Genomic DNA, 24,047 nt, shown 5'->3' on the forward strand with positions numbered 1-24,047 from the left:
ATTTAATCTCCCTGGATCAGTTTTCTTAAACCAAAAACTGGAATACTTATTTCTGACACAGGATTGTTGTAAACTTAAACAAAATAAATACCTAGTGTACCTGGTATTGCTAGACCCTCAGTAATCTTTTGCCAGTTGAATTGTATTAAGCAAACAGATTTGTCATATGTAACGTTAAATGAGACTTTGGACTCCATATATAACATTTTCTCTGTTTTAAACTATGTTTTATTTTTAGGGTTTTTTTTTTTTTCCTTTTTTTGGCTCCACCCGAGACATGAGGAAGTTCCCTGGCCAGGGATGGAACCCGAACCACAGCTGTAACTAGAGCCATAGCAGTGACAACACCAGATCCACTGAACCACCAGGGAACTCCTGTTTTATTTTTAGGATTAAATAAATTCATTTTTACTTAAAAATTGGAGGGGGGGGTGTGCCAAAATCTGGGAACAAACAATTTTAAAGAGAGTCAATGAGAGAGAATTGAAAAATACAGTCAATGCTCTCTTTTTTTTTTTGGCTTAAACAACAGAATTTATTTTCTCACAGTTCTGGCAGCTAGAAGTCCAACATCAAGATGTTGGTTCTTTCTGAGGCTTCTCTTCCTGGCTTGTAGATGGCCATCTTCTGCCTGTGTCTTCACATGGTCTTTCCTCTGCGTCCTAATCTCTTCTTATAAGGACAGCAGTCATATCGGATTATGGCCCATTCCAGTGACCTCTTTTTAATTTAATTACCTATTTGAAGTCCTCATCTCCAAGGTTAGAATTTCAGCACATGAACTTGGGGGAGGGATGAAATGCAGCCTGTAACATCCCCCTATCCTGCTACTGTTTTAGCAACAGCCTTTTCCCATTTTAAAGATACTTTACGGAGTTCCCGTCGTGGCTAAGTGGTTAGGGAATCCGACTAGGAACCATGAGGTTGAGGGTTCGATCCCTGGCCTCGCTCATTGGGTTAAGGATCTGTCATTGCCGTGAGCTGTGGTGTAGGTTGCAGACGCAGCTCGGATCTTGTGTTGCTGTTGCTGTGGCTGTGGCGTAGGCCAGCGGCTACAACTCCGATTAGACCCTTGCCTGGGAATCTCCATATGCCGCAGGAGCGGCCCTAGAAAAGACATAAATAAATAAATAAATAAATATACTTTACTTAGCTTTGGGGAGGGTAAAACACTTGGTTAACTAAGTACTATACTTTAATTATTAAAAACAATTCTGTTACATGAGCACACAGTGAATAGTTACATTAATTGAGGGTCGCTGACTCTCTGAGCCTGGGGAGGGCATGCAGGTGGTCAGGGTCCAGTCAGAAGGGACTTGCTGGGACGGGGGGAGAAAGGACCCCTTCAACTGGGAAAGGAACACTGGTTAGTGGGCGGCACGTCCCAGTGTAATCTGTCAAACACATCTCCGGGCCAGTTTTACTTATACATCTCGCGGGGGGGTGGGGGGTGCGACCCAGTGACCTTCCAGTTCCTGATTACTAGGAAGTTAACCCCGGTACAGGACTTCAGCTTAGACAGCGCTTTGACAGGCTGTGTCTTTTTTAATCCTCTTGTCCCCAGACGAGGCGGTGGAGATGTGTCAGCGGTCAATTGTTTACTCTGCACACATTCCGAAGAGGAAACTGTACCCCTACACGGGACATTAACTCTACAGGACCTCTCCGCTCCGGGTTGCCAACTCTGTCGCGGCCCCCCTTCGGACGAAGGCGCTGCAGCACAGCTCTTCCCGCGAAATGCTGCCCAGCCCCGAGCTGGTGCGTCAATGCTACGCGCAACGCCTCGCCTGGCCCTACGTCATTCGTCTGCGACTGCGCCTGCGCGGGTGGTCATGCTGTCAGCTAGGCAGCTGGGGCAGGTTCTGCTAGGGCTGCGGCGCTTCGGGAGGTGGCCGGGGCTCGGGACCTGTCGATTCCTGCGCCGCCTTAGGCAAGGTCCCTTCGACAGAGCCCGGTTACTGGGTTGCGAATCCTCGCCTAGAGACGCGCAAAATGAAGAGGGAGAGCACGAGGAGGCACAGAGGAAAGCCCCAGACGCAGAGTCGTCTCCATCTCTCCCACGCGTCCGGGGACTTGGGACCAAATGTCTTTCCTCACTGGAAAGATTGAAACCCCCGACGCCGCGAGAGGAGTCAGTTCCTCAAGAGCGGGAGTGCTCGAGTGGAGACGAAGGCCAGCCCGGTCCCTCCTTGGCCCAGTCTGCCACCGAGGACGAAGAACCTCACATCTCCTCTTCCTGGTCAACTTCCAGAGAGGTGCCTTTTCGGACTGGGGAGCTGATTTTAGCTGAGACTAGAAAGAGAGAAACACAATTTAAAAAATTATTTAGGCTGAGTAACGCCGGACACTTAAATAGTAGCTGGGGGACAGTCCCATTCAGGGAGATCGTGGGGAAGTTCCCCGGCCAGATACTGAGGAGTTCTGCTGGTAAGCACTTCATGCTGAGGAGGCCGACACTGGAGGACTATGTATTACTGATGCAAAGAGGGCCTGCTATCACATATCCAAAGGTAATGCAATGGGAGTCAGGTGCATATTGGTTCCAGAAAGAGCAAATCGATATAGTACAGACCTGATCAATGTACTTAAAGCACATCTCAGAACGTTTCATGTTTTTATTGTTCTCACCTTTTTTTAAACCAATGGCTATGACTTTTACATATCTTATGTTTGCTAATTTTAGGAAGAAACGCCAGATTTTAATTTTAATCTGGGAGCCTTGATGCTCTGATCTGTGCAGTGACTTACCACAGTGTGATGTGGACTCAGTAGGCACATAAGTATGTATATTTGTTCCCTGTAATTCTTAGTTTGCAAGTTCAGCATTCAAGAGTATATTGAATTCTTGGGGACATTTTTTTAGTACCGTTGTGATTTTTTTTAAACGTATACTTTATTGTAACAGCAGTGACAATGCCAAGTCCTTAACAGCTAGGTCACCAGGGGACATCAAAACTTTTTTTCTAAAGGGAAAAGCATGGTAATATAGCTATTGTTGATGAAATATACCTCTAATAACATGCCTTATTAAATATGATGGTTAAAATATCACAATGGTGGAGTTCTCTGGTGGTGCATTGGGCTGAGGATCTGGCATCGTTACTGCTGTGGCTTGGGTCACTGCTGTGGCACAGGTTTGATCCCTGGCCTGGGAACTTGCACAGGCTGTGGGCTGTGGCCAAAAACAAACAAACAAAAAAAAAAATCACGGGAGTTTCCGTTATGGCTCGGCATAAATGAATCTGACTAGATATTCATGAGGATGCAGGTTCAATACCTGGCCTCACTCAGTGGGTTAAGGATCCATAGTTGGTGTGACCTGTGGTGTAGGCCAGCAGCTGTAGCTCCCATTTGGCCCCTAGCCTGGGAACTTCCATATGCCATGGGTGTGACCCTAAAAAAAAGCAAAGAAAAAAAAAAGAGAGAGAGACTAGGTAACCTGAATAGCAGGAAGCAAAAGTTAAGGTGTGCTAAAATGTTTTGTTTTTAAAAAAATTTTATTTCATTACTCTAAGTTTCTATATCTTATATGAAAATAACCAAGGAAATAGAACTGCCTTCTCTAGGGCATTTTATTGAAATAACTACCCAAGCTACTTCCTGCTGCTGTGTGAAGTTGTCTGTGGCCCCTCCTGTCTCTAATCCCATGGGCCTGGTTCACAGGCGAGGAGATGTTTGTCTGAAAGACCTAGCATATGCCAATGAAAGCTTTTGACTAGTATACCTTGAAAATTATGTGTCTGTGTATCATTTTTGGTTCAAGCCTTAGTCCATCATTTCAGAAAATACATTTTCGCTTTGGTTTTTAGGGCCACACCCAAGGCACATGGAGGTTCCCAGGCTAGGGGTCAAATTGGAGCTATAGCTGCTGGCCTACACCACAGCCATGGCAACACAAGATCCAAGCAAGATCCAAGCCAAGTCTATGACCTGCATCACAGCTCACTGCAATGCCGGATGCTCCAACCACTGAGCAGGGCCAGGTATCGAACCTGAGTCCTCATGGATACTAGTTGGATTTGTTTATGCTGAGCCATAATGGGAACTCCCCACTTTGGCTTTTAATTAGACAACTGTACCTGTTAAATAGTTTCTTATGCATCCAAACCTATATTTATTTATTTATTTTTAAAGTTTTATTGGAGTATAGTTGATTTACAAGGTTGTGATAATTTCTGCAGTATACCAAAGTGACTCGATCGTACATATATACATATCCATTGTCTTTCAGATTCTTTTCTTTTCCCATATAGATTGTCACAGAATATTGGGTACAGTTTGCTGTGCTATATGGCTTGTCCATATTGGCCAGTCATTCCATATATGTAGTGTTCATATGCCAGTCCCAAACCCCTGGTCCACCCCTTCTACTCCCTCTGCCTGTCCCCTTTGGTAACCGTAAGTTTTTCAAAGTTTGTAAGTCTTATTTGTTCATTTGTATTCTCTTTTTTTAGATTCCACTTATAGGTGATATCACATGATGTTGCTGCAAATGGCATTATTTCATTCTTTTTTAATGACTGAGTAATATTCCATTTGTATATCTGTAGCATTTCTTATCTATTCCTCTGTTTTTTTTGTTTTTGTTGTTGTTGTTTTTTTTCTTTTTTTTTTTGTCATTTCTTGGGCCACTCCCGCGGCATATGGAGGTTCCCAGGCTAGGGGTCTAATCAGAGCTGTAGCCGCCAGCCTACGCCAGAGCCACAGCAACGCAGGATCCGAGCCGCGTCTGCGACCTACACCACAGCTCATGGCAACGCCGGATGGTTAACCCACTGAGCAAGGGCAGGGACCGAACCCGCAACCTCATGGTTCCTAGTCGGATTCATTAACCACTGCGCCACGATGGGAACTCCCTATTCCTCTGTTGATGGACATTTAGGTTACTTCCATGTCTTGGCTATTGGTATGTTTTCGTTTGTTTGTTTGTTTTGTCTTTTAAGGGCCACACCTGTGGCATATAGAGGTTCTCAGGCTTTGGGTCCCATTGGAGCTATAGCTGCCAGCCACAGCCACAGCCACAGCCACACCAGATCCAAGCTGTGTCTGCAACCTACACCATAGCTCACGGCAACACCAGATCCTTAACCCACTGAGCGAGGCCAGGGATCGAACCTGTGTCCTCATGGATACCTGTCAGACATGTTTTCTGCCGAGCCACGATGGAAGTCCATGTCTTGACTACTGTAAATGTGCTGCAGTGAATACTGAGGTGCATGTATCTTTTCAAATTAAAGTTTTCTCTGCAAATTTATATTTAATACACAATTTTGTTGTGACTTGACAGAGAATCCTAGAAACCCTCCTATTTCTTTTACAGTTTTCACAGCAGCTTTTCTCAGAGATGGAAAAAGAATAAAGACTTACTAAATGTGCTGCTTATTAGCAACTTTGAAAGGTTTGCTCTAGGGGGAACTTTGAAATAAATGGTAACATTTAAAATTTTCTCTCTATATAACATTTGGTGTAGTGTAACAGCCAACTGTGTTCAATGTCCATTCTACTCCTAACTTGCCCACTTAATTCCTGGCTGTGTGACTTTGGACAAATTACTTAACCTCTTTGATTTCTCATCCTTAGGATGGAGATGATGATACTTTTCTCATATTATGATTCTAATTAAAGAAATGTTTGAAAGCAGTTTGCATAATTAGCAGACACCTGGCACGTGGTAAAGTTTCAATAAACACTTATTATTACTGTCATCCATGATATCCCTCTTAACAATACTCTAGTTATAAAGTTTGACAAACGGGTCCTCCTGTCTATTTTGGTGTCCTAATTCTAAATGAGATGTTCATCACTTCCTGAGGAGGTTGAAGCGGTTACATAATAACTTCCAACTGATATTTCTGCCTCAAATTTTCCTCTATTCTTGTACATCTTGTATTCCTCTGACAGCTCAATCTTTATAAAATGACAACCCTGTTACCTTAGTGACATGCCCCGGTTACTTACTAGGTTAGGTTCAAATGCTTTAGCCTGGATTCACATCTCTCATCGCTCCTCCTGGGATGGGCAAACTGTTTATTCTACTTCTGTTTTGTTTAAAGCTCTTTCTCCCTTGGATCTGTTTCCCCAAACTCTCCATTCTATGTTCTTAAGCTAGGTCAGTCTGCTGATTTTTCCTTTCTCCAAACTCCTGTTTTTACTCATTGTCTGTAATTTCAGTATTATACTGATGAGCTGCTGTATTTGCTAAGTTGATTATTTTTATCTATTTATTTTTGGGGGGGTGCACTCGTGGCTTACAGAAGGATCGAATCTTAGCTACAGCTTCAACCTATGCCAGAGCTATATGGCAATGCCAGATCCTTAACCTACTATGCAGGGCTGGGGGTTGATCCCAGGCCTCTGCAGCAACCTGGGCCACTGCAGTTGGATTCTATTCTTTTCTCTTCTCCTCTCTTCTCTTCTCTTCTCTTCAGGGCCACATGTGCGCCACATGGAAGTTCCCAGGCTAGGGGTCGAATTGGAGCTGCAGTTGCTGACTTACACCACAGCCATAGCAACGCCACATCTGAGTTGCATCTGCAACCTATGCCACAATTCATGACAAATTGGATCCTTATCCTACTGAGTAGAGCCAGGGATCGAACCCACATCCTCGTGGATACTGGTCAGGATGTTATAGTCACAATGGGAACTCCTGCAGTAGTATTCTTTTTTTTTTTTTTTTTTTTTTCTTTTTGTCATTTCAGGGCTGCACCTGCAGCATATGGAGGTTCCCAGGCTAGGGATCCAGTTGGAGCTGTAGCCGCTAGCCTATGCCAGAGCCACAGCAACTCGGGATCCAAGCTGTGTCTGCAGCCTACACCACAGCTCATGGCAATGCCAGATCCTTAACCCACTGAGTGAGGCCAGGGATCGAACCTGCATCCTCATGATGCTAGTTGGGTTTGTTAACCACTGAGCCATGACGGGAACTCCTGCAATAGTATTCTTAACTAACTGCACCACAGTGGGATCTCCTGCTAATTGATTATTAAATCTCTTATTTCATCCAGTAAAACATAAACTCTTGGTAATCAGGGACAGAGTTTAATCCTTTTCTTTCTTATTCTTTTTCTCAAGTCCAATAGAGTGTTTATAGGAGTAGGTGCTTAGTACATATTTATTGGTCACAGAGTCACCCATGCTGTTTTTTTTTTTTTGATTGTAGGATATGAATATGATACTGTTGATGATGAATATCCACCCAGGTGATACTGTTTTGGAAGCTGGCTCGGGCTCTGGTGGAATGAGTTTATTTCTATCCAAAGCAGGTAAGAGATTGGGATAAAGGAGCTGAATTTAGATGACAAAACATTCAATCTGTTCATAGTAACAAAGCTAAATAGAGACGTATGTTTTAGAAATATTCCCTTAACTTTGTGATAGAGAGCATTCTCCTTGAAATCAAATGTAGGCAACTATTTTTCTTTCCATTTTGTCATTTATTCTTTGCTTTCTGTTGCTCCTTCTGTTATGTTTTTTTATCATATTCTTTTCAGTTATGGCTTATTACAAGATATTGAATACAGTTCCCTGTGCTATCCAGTAGAACCTCGTTATTTATCTATTTTATATATAGTGAGTTGTGTTTGCTAACCCTAAACTCTTAGTTTATCCTTCCCCTCCTCCTTTGGTAACCATAAGTTTGTTTTCTATGTTTGCGAATTTGTTTCTGTTTTGTAAATAAGTTTCTTTGTGTCATATTTTAGAGCCACATATAAGTGATATCATGTGGTATCTTTTTTTTCTTGAGGACAATTTGGCAATAATTTTGAGGAATAGAAAATCCACATACCCTTGAGCCAGTAATTCATTTTTAGAACTTTTTCCTGTAGATATACTGACTCATGTATATAAAGACTTAGGCAAAATAATTTTCATTGGAATATTGTTTGTAGTAGCCCAAGACTAGAAACAAGCTAAATGTTCATCAGTAGGGAACTGGTTAAATAAACCACGGCATAGCCATACAATAGAACATAATAGCTGTTTGAAAAATGGAGTTCCCGCTGTGGCGCAACAGGATCGGATGCATCTTGGGACCGCTGGGATTCGGGTTCATTCCCCAGCCTGGGTTAAGGATCCAGTATTGCTGCAGTTGCGGCTTAGGTGGCAACTGCAGCTCGGATCTGATCCCTGGCCTGGGAATTCCATAGGCTGTGAGGTGGCCACAAAAGGGGAAAAAAATGCAGTTGATCATTAATCACTGAAATGGCATCAGTAAATAAGAAGGAAGGTACAGGACAGTATATAATAAATAGGTCACAACATAGATTAAGGGCAACAAGAAAGAGATATTTGCACACTTGTATAGGCACCATCTGGGGAAGGGTAGAGAACTGGTGATCTGGTTGCCTCTGAAGAGGAAGATTGATTGGGGATCTGGGATAGGATAGAGACTTTTGTAACCTGGAACTATTTGAATTATTTTTTTCACATCTGTGTAATATTGTTGCAAAGTAAAACTTTGGCATTCTTTATAAATGGATTAATAACATATATCATCATAACTCGTTAACAAATTAAGTTGGATTGCAAGGACGAGTCATAAGTTTTGAAATACGAAAAGACCACCATGAACTGGCTAAGAAGAATTACAAACACTGGCGTGATTCATGGAAAATGAGTCATGTAGAAGAGTGGCCAGACAACGTGGATTTTATTCATAAGGATATTTCAGGAGCAGCTGAAGATATACAGTCTTTAACATTTGATGCGGTAAGTTTTCTAAAGTGGGTCCTATGATATTACCTAATACTGAGTGCAAAGAAAACAAGGACCATACTTCTATTGTATGGAAAAGGGCCTTTCTTCGTTATTTGCCCGATTTCTGTTTCTAGGAGTGGGAGGAATGTTTTCCTTTAATATGGTGGGATTTAGAGCAGAGATATATACTGAATTAGGTCCAAAGCTGTTAATAAATGTGGGGTAATGATGAAATACTAGGAGGACTAGTTAAGCATCACAGACTTCAACATTTCTAGGATAAAGGAATAATAATTTGGAATCAGCAGTGGGAACATACTGAGCACAACACCTGACTGCATGTGGTGAGATTTTGCACCTGCAGCATATGGAAGTTCCCAAGCTAGGGGTACTCCCACATCAGAGCTGTAGCTGCCAGTCTACACCACAGCCACAGCAATTCAGGATCCAAGCTGCATCTGCAACCTACACCACAGCTCACGGCAATGCCAATCCTTAACCCACTGAGTGAGGCCGGGGATGGAACCTGCCTCCCCATGGATCCTAGTCGGATTCGTTAACCACTGAGCCATGAAGGGAACTCCCATAGCCTCCATTTTTGAGGGAAGAGATGAGAGGCATCTTTAGATAGTTGGTAGAAGAGTGTTAATTAAAAATGTTGAGGATAGGAGATTCCCTGTGGCGCAGCGGGTTAAGGATCTGGTGCTGTCTCTGTGGCAGCTCAGGTGCTGAGGTGTGGGTTTGATCCCCAGAAGATTCCCACTGTGGCACAGTTGGTTAAGGATTCAGCATTGCCTTAGCTAGGGCATAGTTTGCAGCTGCATCTCAGATTCAGTCCCTGGCCCAGGAACTCCCATATATTGCAGGTGCAGCCAGACAAAAAAAAAAAAGATGTTGAGGATAGAGGCATATTTATTGTGAGCAAAGCTCCAGAGAGTGGAGGGATTTGTAAGGAAGTGGAACAGTGAGAAGTTGAGTTAGGGGAGGAGAAGAAGAGTAGTTTGAAGATACAGGATAGATGACCCGGGGATGCCACTTTAAGCTGTGACTAGTGATGGCGGAGATGTGGGACACAGACATTAGTTGACTTCAGAGTTTCCATTTCCTTGATCATGCAGTTTATCAGTTCATAGCTTGACGCTATGGACTGAGGTCTGGGTAAGGAGTCTTTTTCGCTCTTCTTAATTGGCTGTTGGAGGGTTAGGTTGTTTTAGGAAGGTAAGGGAAACTAGGTGAGAAATGAAGTAAAGTTCAAGGAAGTGATTTTCATCAGAACTGGGTCCTATCTCTAATATAACTGAAACCAGCAGTTACAGTGGCACAGCTTCCTAGACACAAGGACCACAGTTTTTTGGGGTTTTTCCTCACCCTGTTTGGCTTGAGTATTATAGCTCAGTGAAGGCAGAAAGAGGACTTGCTCTGTGTAGGCCATCCATAGGAATGTCACAGGTCGCTGGGAGGGTCATTGGTCATCAGAATTTTGCTTGATGAGTATGAAACACCACCAAGGATTTTAACAATATTGTTATAACTTGGTAGAAACACGCTGAGCCATCCATCCCTGATCTACAGGGAAGAATATGCCTTAGTAGATTTATTCAGTTGAATCTCTCTTGAATCATAGTGCCAGATAAATACTCAATATGAGAGAATATGGAAGGAGAAGAACTCTCAGCTGCTGGGAAGTCACATACTATTGGGGCAAAGAATTATAGTTGGTGTTCATAAATAAATTACTTATAGAATTAAGTTAAACTAGATCAGGAAGAATTTTCCTTATTTATTTCTAAAGTATAGTTGATTTTCAGTGTTATGCTAATTTCTGCCCAGCAAAGTGACCTAGTTATACATATATATACTTTTTTCTTTTCTTTTTAAGGCTGCATATGGAAGTTCCCAGACTAGGTGTTGAATTGGAGCTACAGCTGCTGGCCTGCACCACAGACCCAGCAATGCAATCACGGCAAGGCCAGATCCCTTAACCCACGGGGCCAGGGATCAAACCTGCATCCTCATGGACACTAGTCATGTTCATTACCACTTAGCCACAACAGGAACTCCTCGAACCACTTTCCTAATTCAACAAACATTTATTAGAGACCCGCCATGTGCCATGTACTATGCTAAGACAAAAATGAATTCTATGTTTAAAGGAACTTTCAATTTAAAAGATAAACATACAAACGTTTACCAGAAAGACGCAAAAGCATGAAACATCATGACTGTAGAATTGGGTCTAATGCAGCGAAGAAGCTGTAAGTCCTGAGGGACTAGATAATGAACTCTTGTATGCATGTCAAGCTGGGGCATCATGGACATTATCTTGTAGATAATGGGGAACTACTGATGAGTGTTTTGGCTGCATCTGCAGCACATGGAAGTTCCTGGGCCTTAAATTTTAAATCTATAAATAGAAAAGCCTTTGGGGGGGTGCATGGAAATTCAGAGGGTAATGAATTTTAAACTTTCTTGTGTGTAATAAACTAACATAAAATTTGCCATTTTGAAAAGTCAGATCACGTCTAAAACTCTCCAGTAGCTTCTCTCTTCTTGTGTAAAGCTGGAGCCTGTAAGATTCTACTTAATCTGTCCCTCCCCCATTCCACCCACATCCCCACCATCTAAGAACTCATCTCTCACCATTCTCCCCCTTTTGTCTACACTGCAGCGACAGTGGCCTTGCCTTCTCAGACCCACCAAGTATCCTACAGCCTCAGAACATTTGTATTTGCTGTTCTCTCCATCTGGAGCACACTTCCCCCCCTACATTCCCACAGGGTAAGCACAATCATTTTCCTCAGGTCTCTTCACTGACCAGCCTGTGTATAATATAGCCCTTCTTTCCCTGCTCTGTCACTCTGTCCTTCATATTCTCCTCTATCATCTTGCAGTTCTTCAGGTCACTTATTACCCTCTGAATCACATAGTAGATTTTTTGTTTAATATCTATCCCTTAGTTAGGCTATAAGTTCCTATGGAACAAACTGTAAGCTCCCATTACATTTTTACCACTTAGCAAAATACTTGGCACATGGAGGGTGCTCAATAAATATTTGATGAATTAATAATGAATGATAACCCCTTATTACTGTTTTTTTTTAAATGTAAACAGAATAATATCTCATTTAGTAAATATAATGATGTGCCAACTAGATTAGATTTCTGGAGTTGTCTACCAGTAAGTATCTTTGTTTTCTATTTTGACCATTTGTTTTCAGTGACTTTTTTTTTTTGAAAATTTCGCTTACTCATTATATTCATTTGACATCTTTTGTGAGTAAAGCCCTGTATTCTGCAGGTGAGTGAAAATAAGGAACATGATTCCTGCATTTTAGAATCTCTGAAATTAATATTCAGAATTTGTCTTTTGGACATAAAAATATATATTTGAGCTAATGTGAATTTCTGTTGCCAAAAACTGATCTAAAGTGTTGAAACTTTGTATATACAGTTGACCTTTGAATAATATGGGGTTTAGGGGCATCAACCTTACATGCAGTCAAAGACCTGAGTATAGCCCTATCCATGTTTCCAGTGTATGCGAAGTTCTTTGGATTCAGCCACCCACAGATCGTGTAGTACTATAGTGTTTACTATTTGAAAAAATCTGTCTGTAAGTGGGCCGTGCAGTTGTTCAGGGGTCACCCCTGTGTGTGTATATGTGTATGTATATATATATGTGTGTATAAAATACAGCTAAAGATTGCTATATTATCAATATTGCTAATTGTAAGACATGCCATTATGATTTTTATGTAGTCCAGTACTATGACAAATTGTATAATAATAAATATGCCTTTTTGAAGGGAGTAAAATGTCAATCATTAGTACTGTATTTTTAAAAATGAAATACTTTGAGTAATTGTTTTCCCAAAGTGTATCATTTCAGCACAATAAGAAAAAACACATGATTTAAACAAAACTCAGTCTGATTCTCTTTTCCCTACTGCAGGTAGCTTTGGATATGCTGAATCCTCAAGTTGCTTTGCCTATTTTATACCCAAATCTTAAACAGGGTGGTATATGTGCTGTCTATCTAGCAAAGTGAGTAACATGGCTGTTCTTCTTTGTAATGTTTTTTTACTTTAAATAGACTTTTAAGTACTAGGCTAAAATGTTCATTTTGTAAGTGAGTTACATGGATGTTCTTCTTTGTAATGTTACTTTAAATAGACTTTTAAGTACTAGGCTAAAATGTTCATTTTGTAACTGAGTTAGGTGTATATGTTATCTTGTGGAAAAAAAATGTTATGAAACAGCATATGTCCCAAATTCAGTTGTATTACTGTTTAAATCATACTTTACATAAATGGTAATAGAAGATAGATATTTCTTCTGACAACTTATTTATTTTTTGCTTTTTGGGGCTGCACTAGTGGCATGTGGAGGGTCCCAGGCCAGGGGTCGAATTGAGTTATAGCTGCTGGCCTGTGCCACAGCCACAGCAAAGCGAGATTTGAGCTTTGTCTGCGACCTGCAGCACAGCTCATGGCAATGCCTGATCCTTAACCCGCTGAGTGAGGCCAGGGATCAAACGCACAACCTCATGGTTCCTAGTCAGATTTGCTTCTGATGTGCCATGATGGGAACTCCTCTTCTGACAATTTAGAAGAAAAGTTGTTTTGTTTTTTTTTTGTCTTTTGTCTTTATAGGGCCGCACCTGCAGCACATGGAGGTTCCCAGGCTAGGGGTCCAGTCGGAGCTGTTGCTGCCGGCCTAGGCCACAGCCGCAGCAATGCCAGATCCAAGCCGAGTCTGCAACCTACACCACAGCTCACGGCAATGCCGGAACCTTAACCCACTGAGGGAGGCCAGGGATGGAACCCGAAACCTCATGATTCCTAGTCGGATTTGTTAACCACTGCGCCACAACAGAAACTCCTAGAAGAAAAGTGTTTTTTTTGTCTTTTTGCCTTTTTGAGGGCCACTCCCATGACATATGGAGGTTCCCAGGCTAGGGATCTAATTCGAGCTATAGCCGCCGGCCTACGCCACAGGTACAGCAACATGGGATCCGAGCCGCGTCTGCAACCTACACCACAGCTCACGGCAACGCCGGATCCTTAACCCACTGAGCAAGGCCTGCAACCTGCAACCTCATGGTTCCTAGTCGGATTTGTTAACCACTGAGCCACAACGGGAAACTCCAGGAGAAAAGTTTTTAACAGTGTAATGTGAACACTGATGTTAAGTTATAGTCTCTGTATTTTTTTTATTTAGTATTCTGTGAAATTGATTCTTATGTGCCCTAACTTGCGTTTTTACTTTTTTTGCCCTCTTGATTTCAGTATAGCATTTAAATTGAGATGAGAGGTATAGTGAACTTAAAATATAAAGTTATTGTTTTAGTAGACATTTAAAGTACATTTTTCACTTTTCTGAAAGCATCACACAGGTTATTGAACTTTTAGATGGAATTCGTGTATGTGAACTTGCCCTTTCATGTGAAAAGATAAGCGAAGTTATTGTCAGAGATTGGTTGGTTTGCCTTGCAAAACAGAAAAATGGACTTTTAGCTCAAAAAGTGGAACCTAAAATCAACACAGATTTACAATCACATTCTCAAAAGAAAATTAGAATTGAAGGTGAGATGTTTCAAGAGGATGATCACGGTGAGCTTCAGTTTTATTTTATGCTTGTGTCTGCAATAATGAATGGAGGATACATTCCTGAGCATATTGACAATATGTTATAAAAATATTTCTCAGGGATTTATTATTTTTTCCTATGGAAATTGAAATGTGGTTATTTATTCTGTTAAAATCTCTAGGAGGCAGAACAATGACTTTTCCTGCCTTTTATGTAAAACTGATAGCTTTGAAGAATTAAACTTTTTATAATATACGTATTTTACTTGTGACAAGGGGGTTGGCTTATGAAATACTTTAAATATACTAAAGAATTTTTTTTTTTTTTTTGTCTTTTTGCCTTTTCTTGAGCTGCTCCCGCGGCATTATGGAGGTTCCCAGGCTAGGAGTCTAATCGGAGCTATAGCCACTGGGCTATGCCACAGCCACAGCAACTTGGGATCTGAGCCACGTCTGCAACCTACACCACAGCTCACGGCAACGCCGGATCCTTAACCCACTGAGCAAGGGCAGGGGTCGAACCCACAACCTCATGGTTCCTGACAGGAACCATGACAGGAACTCCTAAAGAATGTTTTAAATTTAGATCAGTGATTATCACTGAATGGAAAGAATTTTAATAGGATGTGACATGTAAATAGCTAATATTCCAAAAAGCAGCTTCTAAGATGCTGGGGGAACTTTTCAAAGAACTAAGTTTAGGTCCTTGTTGTATGTACACATTATTTAGGCATTCAGACATTCATTGACTTATGATATGGGTTTATCCGTTTGACCATAAAAGCATACAGAAGTTTATCATGTAATCCTTAATCAAGTTTCTGTAAGATAACTTTCAGAGTAGCTCCAAAATAAGTACTTAAAAAAAGTCTGAAAGAAAAAAACTTCTCACAGTAATTTTTTTTAACAGTGTTGTGAACAAACTATAAAATATTTTATGTAGCTTACAACACATATTTTGTTCTATAACAGAAGAATCACCTTGTGATTTTCCCTATGGATCATTTCCCTATATTGCTAGACCTATACACTGGCAAACTGGTCATACGGGTGAGTAATGTTTTTCAGGCTGTATTATATGGTGTTTTCTCCCATTATTGTAATGACCTTACTTTTTTCTCTCCTTAAACTAGCCTTTCTTGTCAAGTTGAGGAAGTGCAAACCACAACTTAACTGAGTACCTCAGATGACAACTGATTTGAAGACAGATATATATTAAAATAAAACTTTATATTACAAATCACTACTTTTGTAGGTTGGTATTTTTAGCTATTACTATGATTTGTGTAACTTTTACATGTAATCTTGAAAAAGTAACAAAAGCTCAAGAAAGATGTGTAACATTTCAAAACTCCTTAAATGTCCCATTTTGACACTTGTCTTGCAGTTAGACATTTTGTAGTTAATGATTCCAAGTTGGTTTAGTTGAGCCATCTCATTCTTCACTTCCTGTAAACCACTCCATAGATTTGTCTTTCTTCATGAAATTAGTTTTCTTTTCTTTGTTTGATTGATGGTCATTGGCTACCAAAATAAAATATGCACTTTAAGATAAATTTTATGTACCTGTGTATTTTAAATACATATTTTAATGGCTTGTATGTATCTTAAAAAATAACAAATCTGGGTTATAGTAAATAATAGGGAGAAAATTGATAAGAATGATATAACTGTCTTAAAAATTATAACAAAAAAGTAACAATTCTTGAATCTTTTATTCTTCTCAGCCTCATTTTAACAATTTGAAAGAACATCAGAATTATTCTATTGTTATAGAAATTGAATGTTTGGAAAGATACACTTTATAAATATGAATTAAATAGGACTAGGGCTTATGAGTATTCATAGGCACCAGTTTAACATTTACCTTACATTGTTTTAAGAAGTTTATAATGTCTTTTCATTTAATATGTATAGCTCATCCTTAAGGTTATCCATGTTTTACAGATTAACAAAAGCTTATAGTTATTATTTAAATATAGATGTTTTACAGTTTTGAAGTAGTAGTACCTGGGAGGGTAAATGCTACTTACCCCTTAGACTAGGAGTATTTAAAATAATACATGTATTCTAACTAACACTGTACATATTTTTCACTATGTGGAAAAATTTCATCTAAAATCTCTGCCTTTTTACAGCTTATAGCATAGCTAGACATTAAATAACCACACAAATATAAAACTAAAACTGATTGAATCATAAGTAGGGTAGTCTTCTGGTACCATTCCTATAAAATATCTGAACACTCATACAACAATAATGGCTTTAAAATTTTCATGACATTTCTAGACATATAGAAGCTCTCACATTTTAAAATTCCATCATGGAATACTCCCCTTTCTTCTATTTAACTGCTAGTGAAATTCTGCCCTTCATTTATCTTTTTTGAATGCAGGCCCTGGAAAAGGGGTTGGCTGCAGAGCAAAGAAAGGTTGTGCCTTCTCCTATTTCACATAGAAAAGTTTGTGTTCAGTACACTGTGCTTTGTAGATGTTGCATTGAATAAAACCTAACAGTGTCCATTTCTAATACTGAGTTGAAAACCAAACTACATAGGCAAATAAACATTTATTTATATAGTTATCAAAGTCCAGGTTAAGCCCTTTATCCATCTCTCCACTGAATACTAAGCATGTTTACAATCTGGCTTGTGGGACAGATGCCTTCTTCTAAAGTTAACTTTCTATGTTCATGTCTGGCTCTCATTTACCATAATATAAACTCCAAGAGATCTGTGATTGAGTCAAAGCTGTATTCCCAGTAACTTCCAGAGGCACTGACTTTTTTTTTTTTTTTTTTTTTTTTTTTGTCTTTTAGGGCCACACCACACCCTCAGCACATGGAAGTTCCCAGGCTAGGGGTTAAATCAGAGCTGTTGCTGCCTGCCTATGCCACAGTCACAGCAACATGGGATCTGAGCCGCATCTGCAACCTATACCACAGCCCACAGCAATGCAGAATCCTTAACCCACTGATCAAAGCCAGGGATCAAACCTACAACCTCATGGATGCTAGTCAGGTTCGTTACCATTGTGCCACCATGGGAACTCCCAGAGAGCCTGACTTTTTCACTCAATAAATGGTCAGTAAAATTTACAATGGCTCAGAGTCTACACTGGATCAGATGTTGTTTCATCTGTTGACTTGGTTGTTCTAGGGGGAAATTTTAGTACATAGCTTGTGGATTTCTGGAAGACCTTGAGTTTGAACTTTATATGTCAGAGTCAGTAGGGAACTTCTGAAAGTTTCCATGATCATGTAAAAGGAGGTATTTTTTAAAAGTTAGTCTGTTGGTGGTATCTGAGTATTTAAAGGAAGGGAAAAACTATTAGATCAGAAACTTCATAGTAATACATAGTGTACAGCTATGAAGTGATTGGTAGTAATATACAACAAGGAGGTGTGGAAAGGGGGCAGATGTAAAAAAATATTGTGAAGGAAGGACCAGACAAGCTGATGGTTGATTGGATGGAGAGGGAGTGAAGCTATATATATTCAAACTTTCATCCACTGTTCAGAAGCCCTTTCCCTTGTTTCTCTGGGCAAAACAGGATTCAGTCAATGCCCAGCTCATAACTTACTTCCTTAGAGAAGACTTTACCATGTCTCTCACCCTACAGAATTAATTCTGTAATCTTTTGCATTGATCATATCATTAGCACTGCCCTTATCACATCATTAATTGATAAGCCCTGATTATATCTTCATTAAGGATTTTAAACTGGGATGACTGAAACAGTGATAATAACAAAAGTAAAGTTCAGAGAGGATTTCTTTTTAAGGAAAAATTATTTGATTTTAGATTATATAACAGTTGGAATGTCTCATGCCTGACTACATGACCCAAGACTAAGGTTTGATACGTTGCTTTTTTCCCTTGGCCTCACTCTAAAATCTGAGGAGTCCTCAGATAATACATACTTTCAGATGGACTAGCCTATGTGTCATAAGGCTTATGACAACATAAGGTAAAGAGAAACAATGTCATTTAGTTAGTATAAAAGTGTGCAGTCTGGAGTTCCCATGATGGCACAGAGGGAACAAATCCGACCAGGAACCATGAGGTTGCGGGTTCCATCCCTGGCCTTGCTCAGTGGTTAAGGATCCGGCGTTGCTGTGATCTGTGGTGTAGGTCACAGACGTTGCTGGGATCTGGCGTTGCTGTGGCTTTGGCTAGGCCGGCAGCTGTAACTCCAATTAGACCCCTAGCCTGAGAACCTCCACATACCATGGGTGCAGCCCTAAAAAGCAAAAAACAAACAAAAAAAATGTGCGGTCTATTCAGATAGTACTGGATTCCCATCTTGCTGTTTTTATTGCTGCTGTTGTTTTACTCTGCAACTGTGACTTTTCTGAGTTTGTTTCTTCATCAGTAAAATGAATGTAATAGTGCCACTTCAGGATTTCTTGGGGAGGCTAGGTGTTAAACGAGACTACCTTAAAAGGTACCTAGCACACGATTGGTGATTGTGATGCATGTAGATTTATAAAGAATGCCCCCATCTATCCCCCCTTATCAAAAATTAACTATTTTGTCCTTAATAAATGTCATAGACATGTTTATGTAAAACTTGTTTGTTGAACACATTGTTTTGAGAAAAAAATTTTAAGGTAGAAAAACATTTTTTAACTTTAAAAGCAAGAAGTTGCTTGTGTGTGAAAGAAGGATGGAAGCATTGATAACCATCTATTGCGAGCATTTTAACATAAAAGCCTGGAAGAGAGCGTCAACTCTTCGCATCTGTCTTGGAGAATGGTGAATTGAGTTGTCTGAAACCACAGACCTTAGGTGACTTCAACCACCTGGTATGGACTGAACAAAGAAAATTTTGCTGGCAGAGGCCACTACTGGGAATTAGAAGCTACTGAGGCAGTAAGAGACTGATCATTGTTCCTGATAGTGTCGTGTTACCCTTACACAGGCCATCTATCCCCCAATTAAGCCCACTCCCTTGTTAAGCCTATTGAGGGAAAATGAATGTAAACGTTTACTGGTCCAGCATATGTATGATCAATAATTTTTCTTTGTATTGACTACGCTTTGTCATCCTGAAACAATAGGTTTTACATTTAACCTTGAGTTAATACTCAGAACAAAACAGGAATGAGTAATACTTGTTTCTTCCTACGTATCCTAAACCAGGGTGTCAGGGCTCTCATCCAGGGACAGGATGAAAGTACAGTTCCATTTACAGCTCCCATAAATCAGGTGGCCCGATTTTCATCTCAAATCCCTCAAAGATCTGCTTGTTTTCTGATGTGACTGACAGAGCCCCTTACTCCCCAGGTCCTTTGGCTGTGCCCACAGCATGTGAAAGTTCCTGGACTAGGTATCAAACCAGAGCCACAGCAGTGTCAATGCTGTGTCCTTAACCACAAGACTACCAGGGAACTTCTGATTTCCCACTGAAATATCAAAGCCTAAACATAGAGTGTGACTACTCTTGATATCTACAGGGGCTAGTTTGAATAAAATATAAGTGCTTCTGTTCTGCTTTCTGTAAATATTTGTTCAGATTATGGTTGGAATTCTCTCCCAGATCACTCCATACAGCCTTTCATCAGGGACTTCATTCTTAATGCTTTCACCAATTCCTTAGTCCTTAGGAGACTGCTGGAAGACTTCTGTGGCAGCTTATTTTCACTACCGAAAGCAGGATTTCATCAAAGGAAGCAATAGAGCCTTTTTGTTAGGAATTCAGGCTGTAGTAGAGATAGACCTGGGTTCAAATGCCACTCTATCACCTTGGATAAATCATTTAACCTTTCTAAGCCTCTATTTCCTTATCTGCAAAGTGGAGATAATAGTATCTACCTGTGAATATTAAGTGATATTATGAATATAAAATGCTTAACATATTGCATGGGACATTTTAAACATCTAGTAAACCTTCAAATATGAATGGACAAATAAAAATAATGCTTGGGGGTGTTACAAGAGACTATACTGTCAGTTAAATTTGCTTAGTGGTTACTACGGCCACGGAATGGAACAATGTGAGGCGTGACCCCTATGTTAAACAGTCTTAAGAATCTAGTTTCTCTTTTAGTAAAACTTTAGTAACCACTGCCAATCTCATAAGGAGGAGGTAAAAATAAATATGTAAAATTTTGAAATAATGCGGATGTTATTATAGAATTAGTGAGAACCATAAGAAATCTGCCAGTCCTACCTTCAGATGGTTGAAAACCTGGGGAAAGGCTTTATAAGAAGTAAAAAGGAGAGTTCTCATCGTGGCTCAGCGGAAACGAATCTGACTAGTATCCATGAGGACTCAGATTCAATCCCTGGCCTCGCTCAGTGGGTTAAGGAGCCGGCATTTCCATGAGCTGTGGCGTAGGTTGCAGATGTAGCTCGGATCCCGCCTTGCTGTTGCTGTGACTGTGGCTGTGGCCAGTGGTACAGCTCTGATTCGGCTACTAGCCTGGGAATTTCCATATGCTGTAGGTGTGGCCCTAAAAAGGCCAAAATAAAATAAAATAAAATAGAAAAAAAAAGATTAAAAAAAAAATAAAAAGGATCACTGCTGGTAGAATATTATTCTGATTCTGTTTCAAATTGAGAAATGTCAGAGGAATTTATATTTAAATTATAATTTAAATGAAAATTAGGGTGTGGTTGACAAAGTATTTCCAGTTCATGTGATTATTTTCAAATTAATATATCATTGTTCGAAACCACTTAAATCCCAACAAAAAAGACATATGCAAATAAATTATGGTATTATACCATGTCACAACTAAAAATCAGGTTTTCTTTTTTTTTTTTGCAATTTCTTGGGCCGCTCCCACGGCATATGGAGGTTCCCAGGCTAGGGGTCGAATTGGAGCTGTAGCTGCCAGCCTACGCCAGAGCCACAGCAACGCAAGATCTGAGCCACGTCTGCAACCTACACCACAGCTCACGGCAACGCCGGATTGTTAACCCACTGAGCAAGACCAGGGATCGAACCCCCCAACCTCATGGTTCCTAGTCGGATTCGCTAACCACTGCACCATGACGGGAACTCCTAAAAATCAGGTTTTCAAAGACTAAATAATGACATAAAGAAATGCTTAATATATATATATATATATATATATTTATATATATATAAAGAAATGCTTTATATATATATATATATATATATATATATATATATTTTTTTTTTTTTTTTTTTTTTTTTTTTTTGGCTGTCCTGCAGCATATAGAGTTCCAGGGCCAGGGGCTAGGGATCAGTTCCTAGTCACGGTTGCGTCCTACGCTACAGTTGCAGCAATACTGGATCCTTAATCCACTGTGCTAGGCCAGGGATTGAACCTGCCTCTCAGCCCTCCAGAGATGCTGCCAATCCTGTTGTGCCACAGAAATGCTTTATGATAAGTGAAAAAATTCTGTTGAACTCCAGAAATACTTTATGATAAGTGAAAAAACTCAAGCAGAAATATAGTATGATTCTGTTTTTTAAAAAGAGAAAACAAATAGAAAAGTATATAGTATTACAAATCTTTAACCATCAAAACAGTATGGTATTGGCATAAAAAAATACAAAATCAGTGGAACAGAATAGACAGCCTATGGAGTTCCTGTCGTGGCTCAGTGGTTAACAAATCCGACTAGGAACCATGAGGTTGCGGGTTCGATCCCTGGCCTTGCTCAGTGGGTTACGGATCCAGTGCTGCCATGGGCTGTGGTGTGGGTCGAAGACACAGCTCGGATCCCATGCTGCTGTGGCTCTGGCATAGGCCAGCGGCTATGGCTCTGATTCGACCCCTAGCCTGGGACTCTCCATATGCCGAGGGAGCGGCTCAAGAAAAGGCAAAAAGACAAAAACAAAACAAAACAAAGAAAAAACAAAACAGAATAGACAGCCCAGAAATAAACCCACACATACATGGTTAATTTATGATAAAGCAGCCAAAAATATATAGTTGGAGAAAGAGCATCCCTTCAATAAATGGAGTTGGAAAAACTGGACAGCCACACTTAAAAGAATGAAATTGGATCACTATCTTACACGTACACAAAAATCAATTCAAAATGGATTAAAGGAGTTCCCATAATGGCTCAGCGGAAATGAATCTGCCTAACTTTCATGAGGACACAGGTTTGATCCCTGGCCTCACTCAGTGGGTTAAGGATTGGGTGTTGCCTTGAGTGTAGTAAGTAGCAGACGTGGCTCAGATCTCACGTTGCTGTGGCTGTGGTGTAAGCTGGCAACTACAGCTCCAATTTGATTCCCAGCCTGGGAACCCCCATAAGCTATGGGTGTGGCCCTGAAAAGACAAAATAGACAAAATGGATGAAAGACTTGAATGTAACACCTGAAACCATAAAACCCTTAGAGAAACAGAAGATAAGATCCTTAACATTGGTCTTTGGCAATTGTTTTCTGGATTTCACATCAAAAGCAAAGACAACAAAAGCAAAAATAAACAGTGAGACTACATCAAACTAAAAAGCTTCTGTATACTATAGGAAACCATCAACAAAATGAAAAGACAACCTATAGAATGGGAGAAAATATTTTCAAATCATGTATCTGACAAGAGTTTAATAACCGAAATATACAAAGAACTCCTACAACTCAACTGAAAAAAAATCCAATTAAAAAATGGACAATGGAAATAGAAACAGATTCAGACATAGAGAACAGACTTGTGGTTGCCAAAGGGGAAAGGTGGTGGGGGGCAGAGGAAATGGAGTGGGAGCTTGAGTTAGTAGATTCAAACTGTTGTAAATAGAATGATAGGGAACTACAGTCAATATCCTATGATAAATCATAATGGAAAAGAGTATATGTATAACTGAATCACTTTACTATATAACAGAAATTAACTCGACATTGTAAATCAACTATACTTCAATTTGAAAATTAGGCAGAGGAAATGAATAGACATTTTTCTAAAGAAGACATACAAATGGCCAACAGATAAGTGAAAGGTGTTCAACACAGTGAAGAGGGAAATGCAATAATGCATAATAAGCAGGGAAATGCAAATCAAAACCACAAGGAGATAATCATCTCACACTTGTTAGAATGGCTGTTAACAAGAAATAGCAGTGTTGGTGAGGACGTGGAGAAAAGGGAACCCCTGTGCAGTGCTGGATGCAGCCACTGTGGAAAACAGCATGGAGGTTCCTCAAAAAATTAAAAAAAAAATAAAAAAAGTCAAAAGTCAAAATGGTGGCTGCCAGAGGTGCTGGGGAGAAGCGGGGAATTGGCGAAGATAGTGGACAATACAAACTTCCAGTAATAAGTGAGTTCTGGGGATATAACGTATAGCATGGTGACCGTAGTTAACAATATTGTATATTTGACAGTTGCGAAGAGAGTGTGTCTTAAAATTTCTCATCTCTACAAAGAAAATACTTTAACTATGTGTACTGGTGGATGTTAACTTGTTAATCCTTTGCAACAAATACCAAGTCATTATGTTGCAAACCTATGCTAATATAAAGTTATACGTGAATTTTATCCCAATTTTAAAAAGTGGATAGAAAAAAAACAATAGTTAATCACTGATAAAGCTGGATGGTGAGATTACAAGTAAATTTATTTTCTTCTTAAAACTTATTTTGAATAAAATAAACATTTCAAAGAAAATAGTTTGGGTTCTTAAAATACTTGAAATTCACGGTATATTAGGTTTCAATTTAATAAAAGTCACATTCAAATTTCTTAGTTCAGGTAAGCTATCACAAAACAGATACCAAGGCAAAAAGTAGTAACTGGAAAGGGGAATACTTTCAATACTAATATAACTCATATGGTTGTA

General features: G+C 39.8%; 2 protein-coding genes across 3 annotated transcripts in view; one reads left to right on the forward strand and one right to left on the reverse strand.

Annotated features, from left to right (window-relative positions):
• TRMT61B (tRNA methyltransferase 61B) lies at positions 1,286-18,135 on the forward strand. The gene is made up of 7 exons (XM_003481258.4): positions 1,286-2,510; positions 7,163-7,265; positions 8,522-8,712; positions 12,653-12,744; positions 14,086-14,312; positions 15,261-15,338; positions 15,422-18,135. Exons 1-7 carry the CDS (start codon positions 1,767-1,769, stop codon positions 15,463-15,465), a joined length of 1,479 nt encoding a protein of 492 aa, XP_003481306.2. The 5' UTR covers positions 1,286-1,766; the 3' UTR covers positions 15,466-18,135.
• SPDYA (speedy homolog A (Xenopus laevis)) overlaps positions 15,707-24,047 on the reverse strand; it is a 35,407-nt gene continuing 27,066 nt past the window's right edge. Inside the window, exon 7 of one of the 2 annotated variants that reach the window (XM_021085896.1) lies at positions 15,707-15,812. In XM_021085896.1, coding sequence (XP_020941555.1) covers positions 15,724-15,812 — 89 coding nt within the window. In that variant the 3' untranslated portion in view covers positions 15,707-15,723. 2 annotated transcript variants of the gene reach the window in all.

The sequence above is a fragment of the Sus scrofa genome, chromosome 3 (genome assembly GCF_000003025.6).
Source record: "Sus scrofa isolate TJ Tabasco breed Duroc chromosome 3, Sscrofa11.1, whole genome shotgun sequence".
Lineage (NCBI taxonomy): Eukaryota > Metazoa > Chordata > Mammalia > Artiodactyla > Suidae > Sus > Sus scrofa.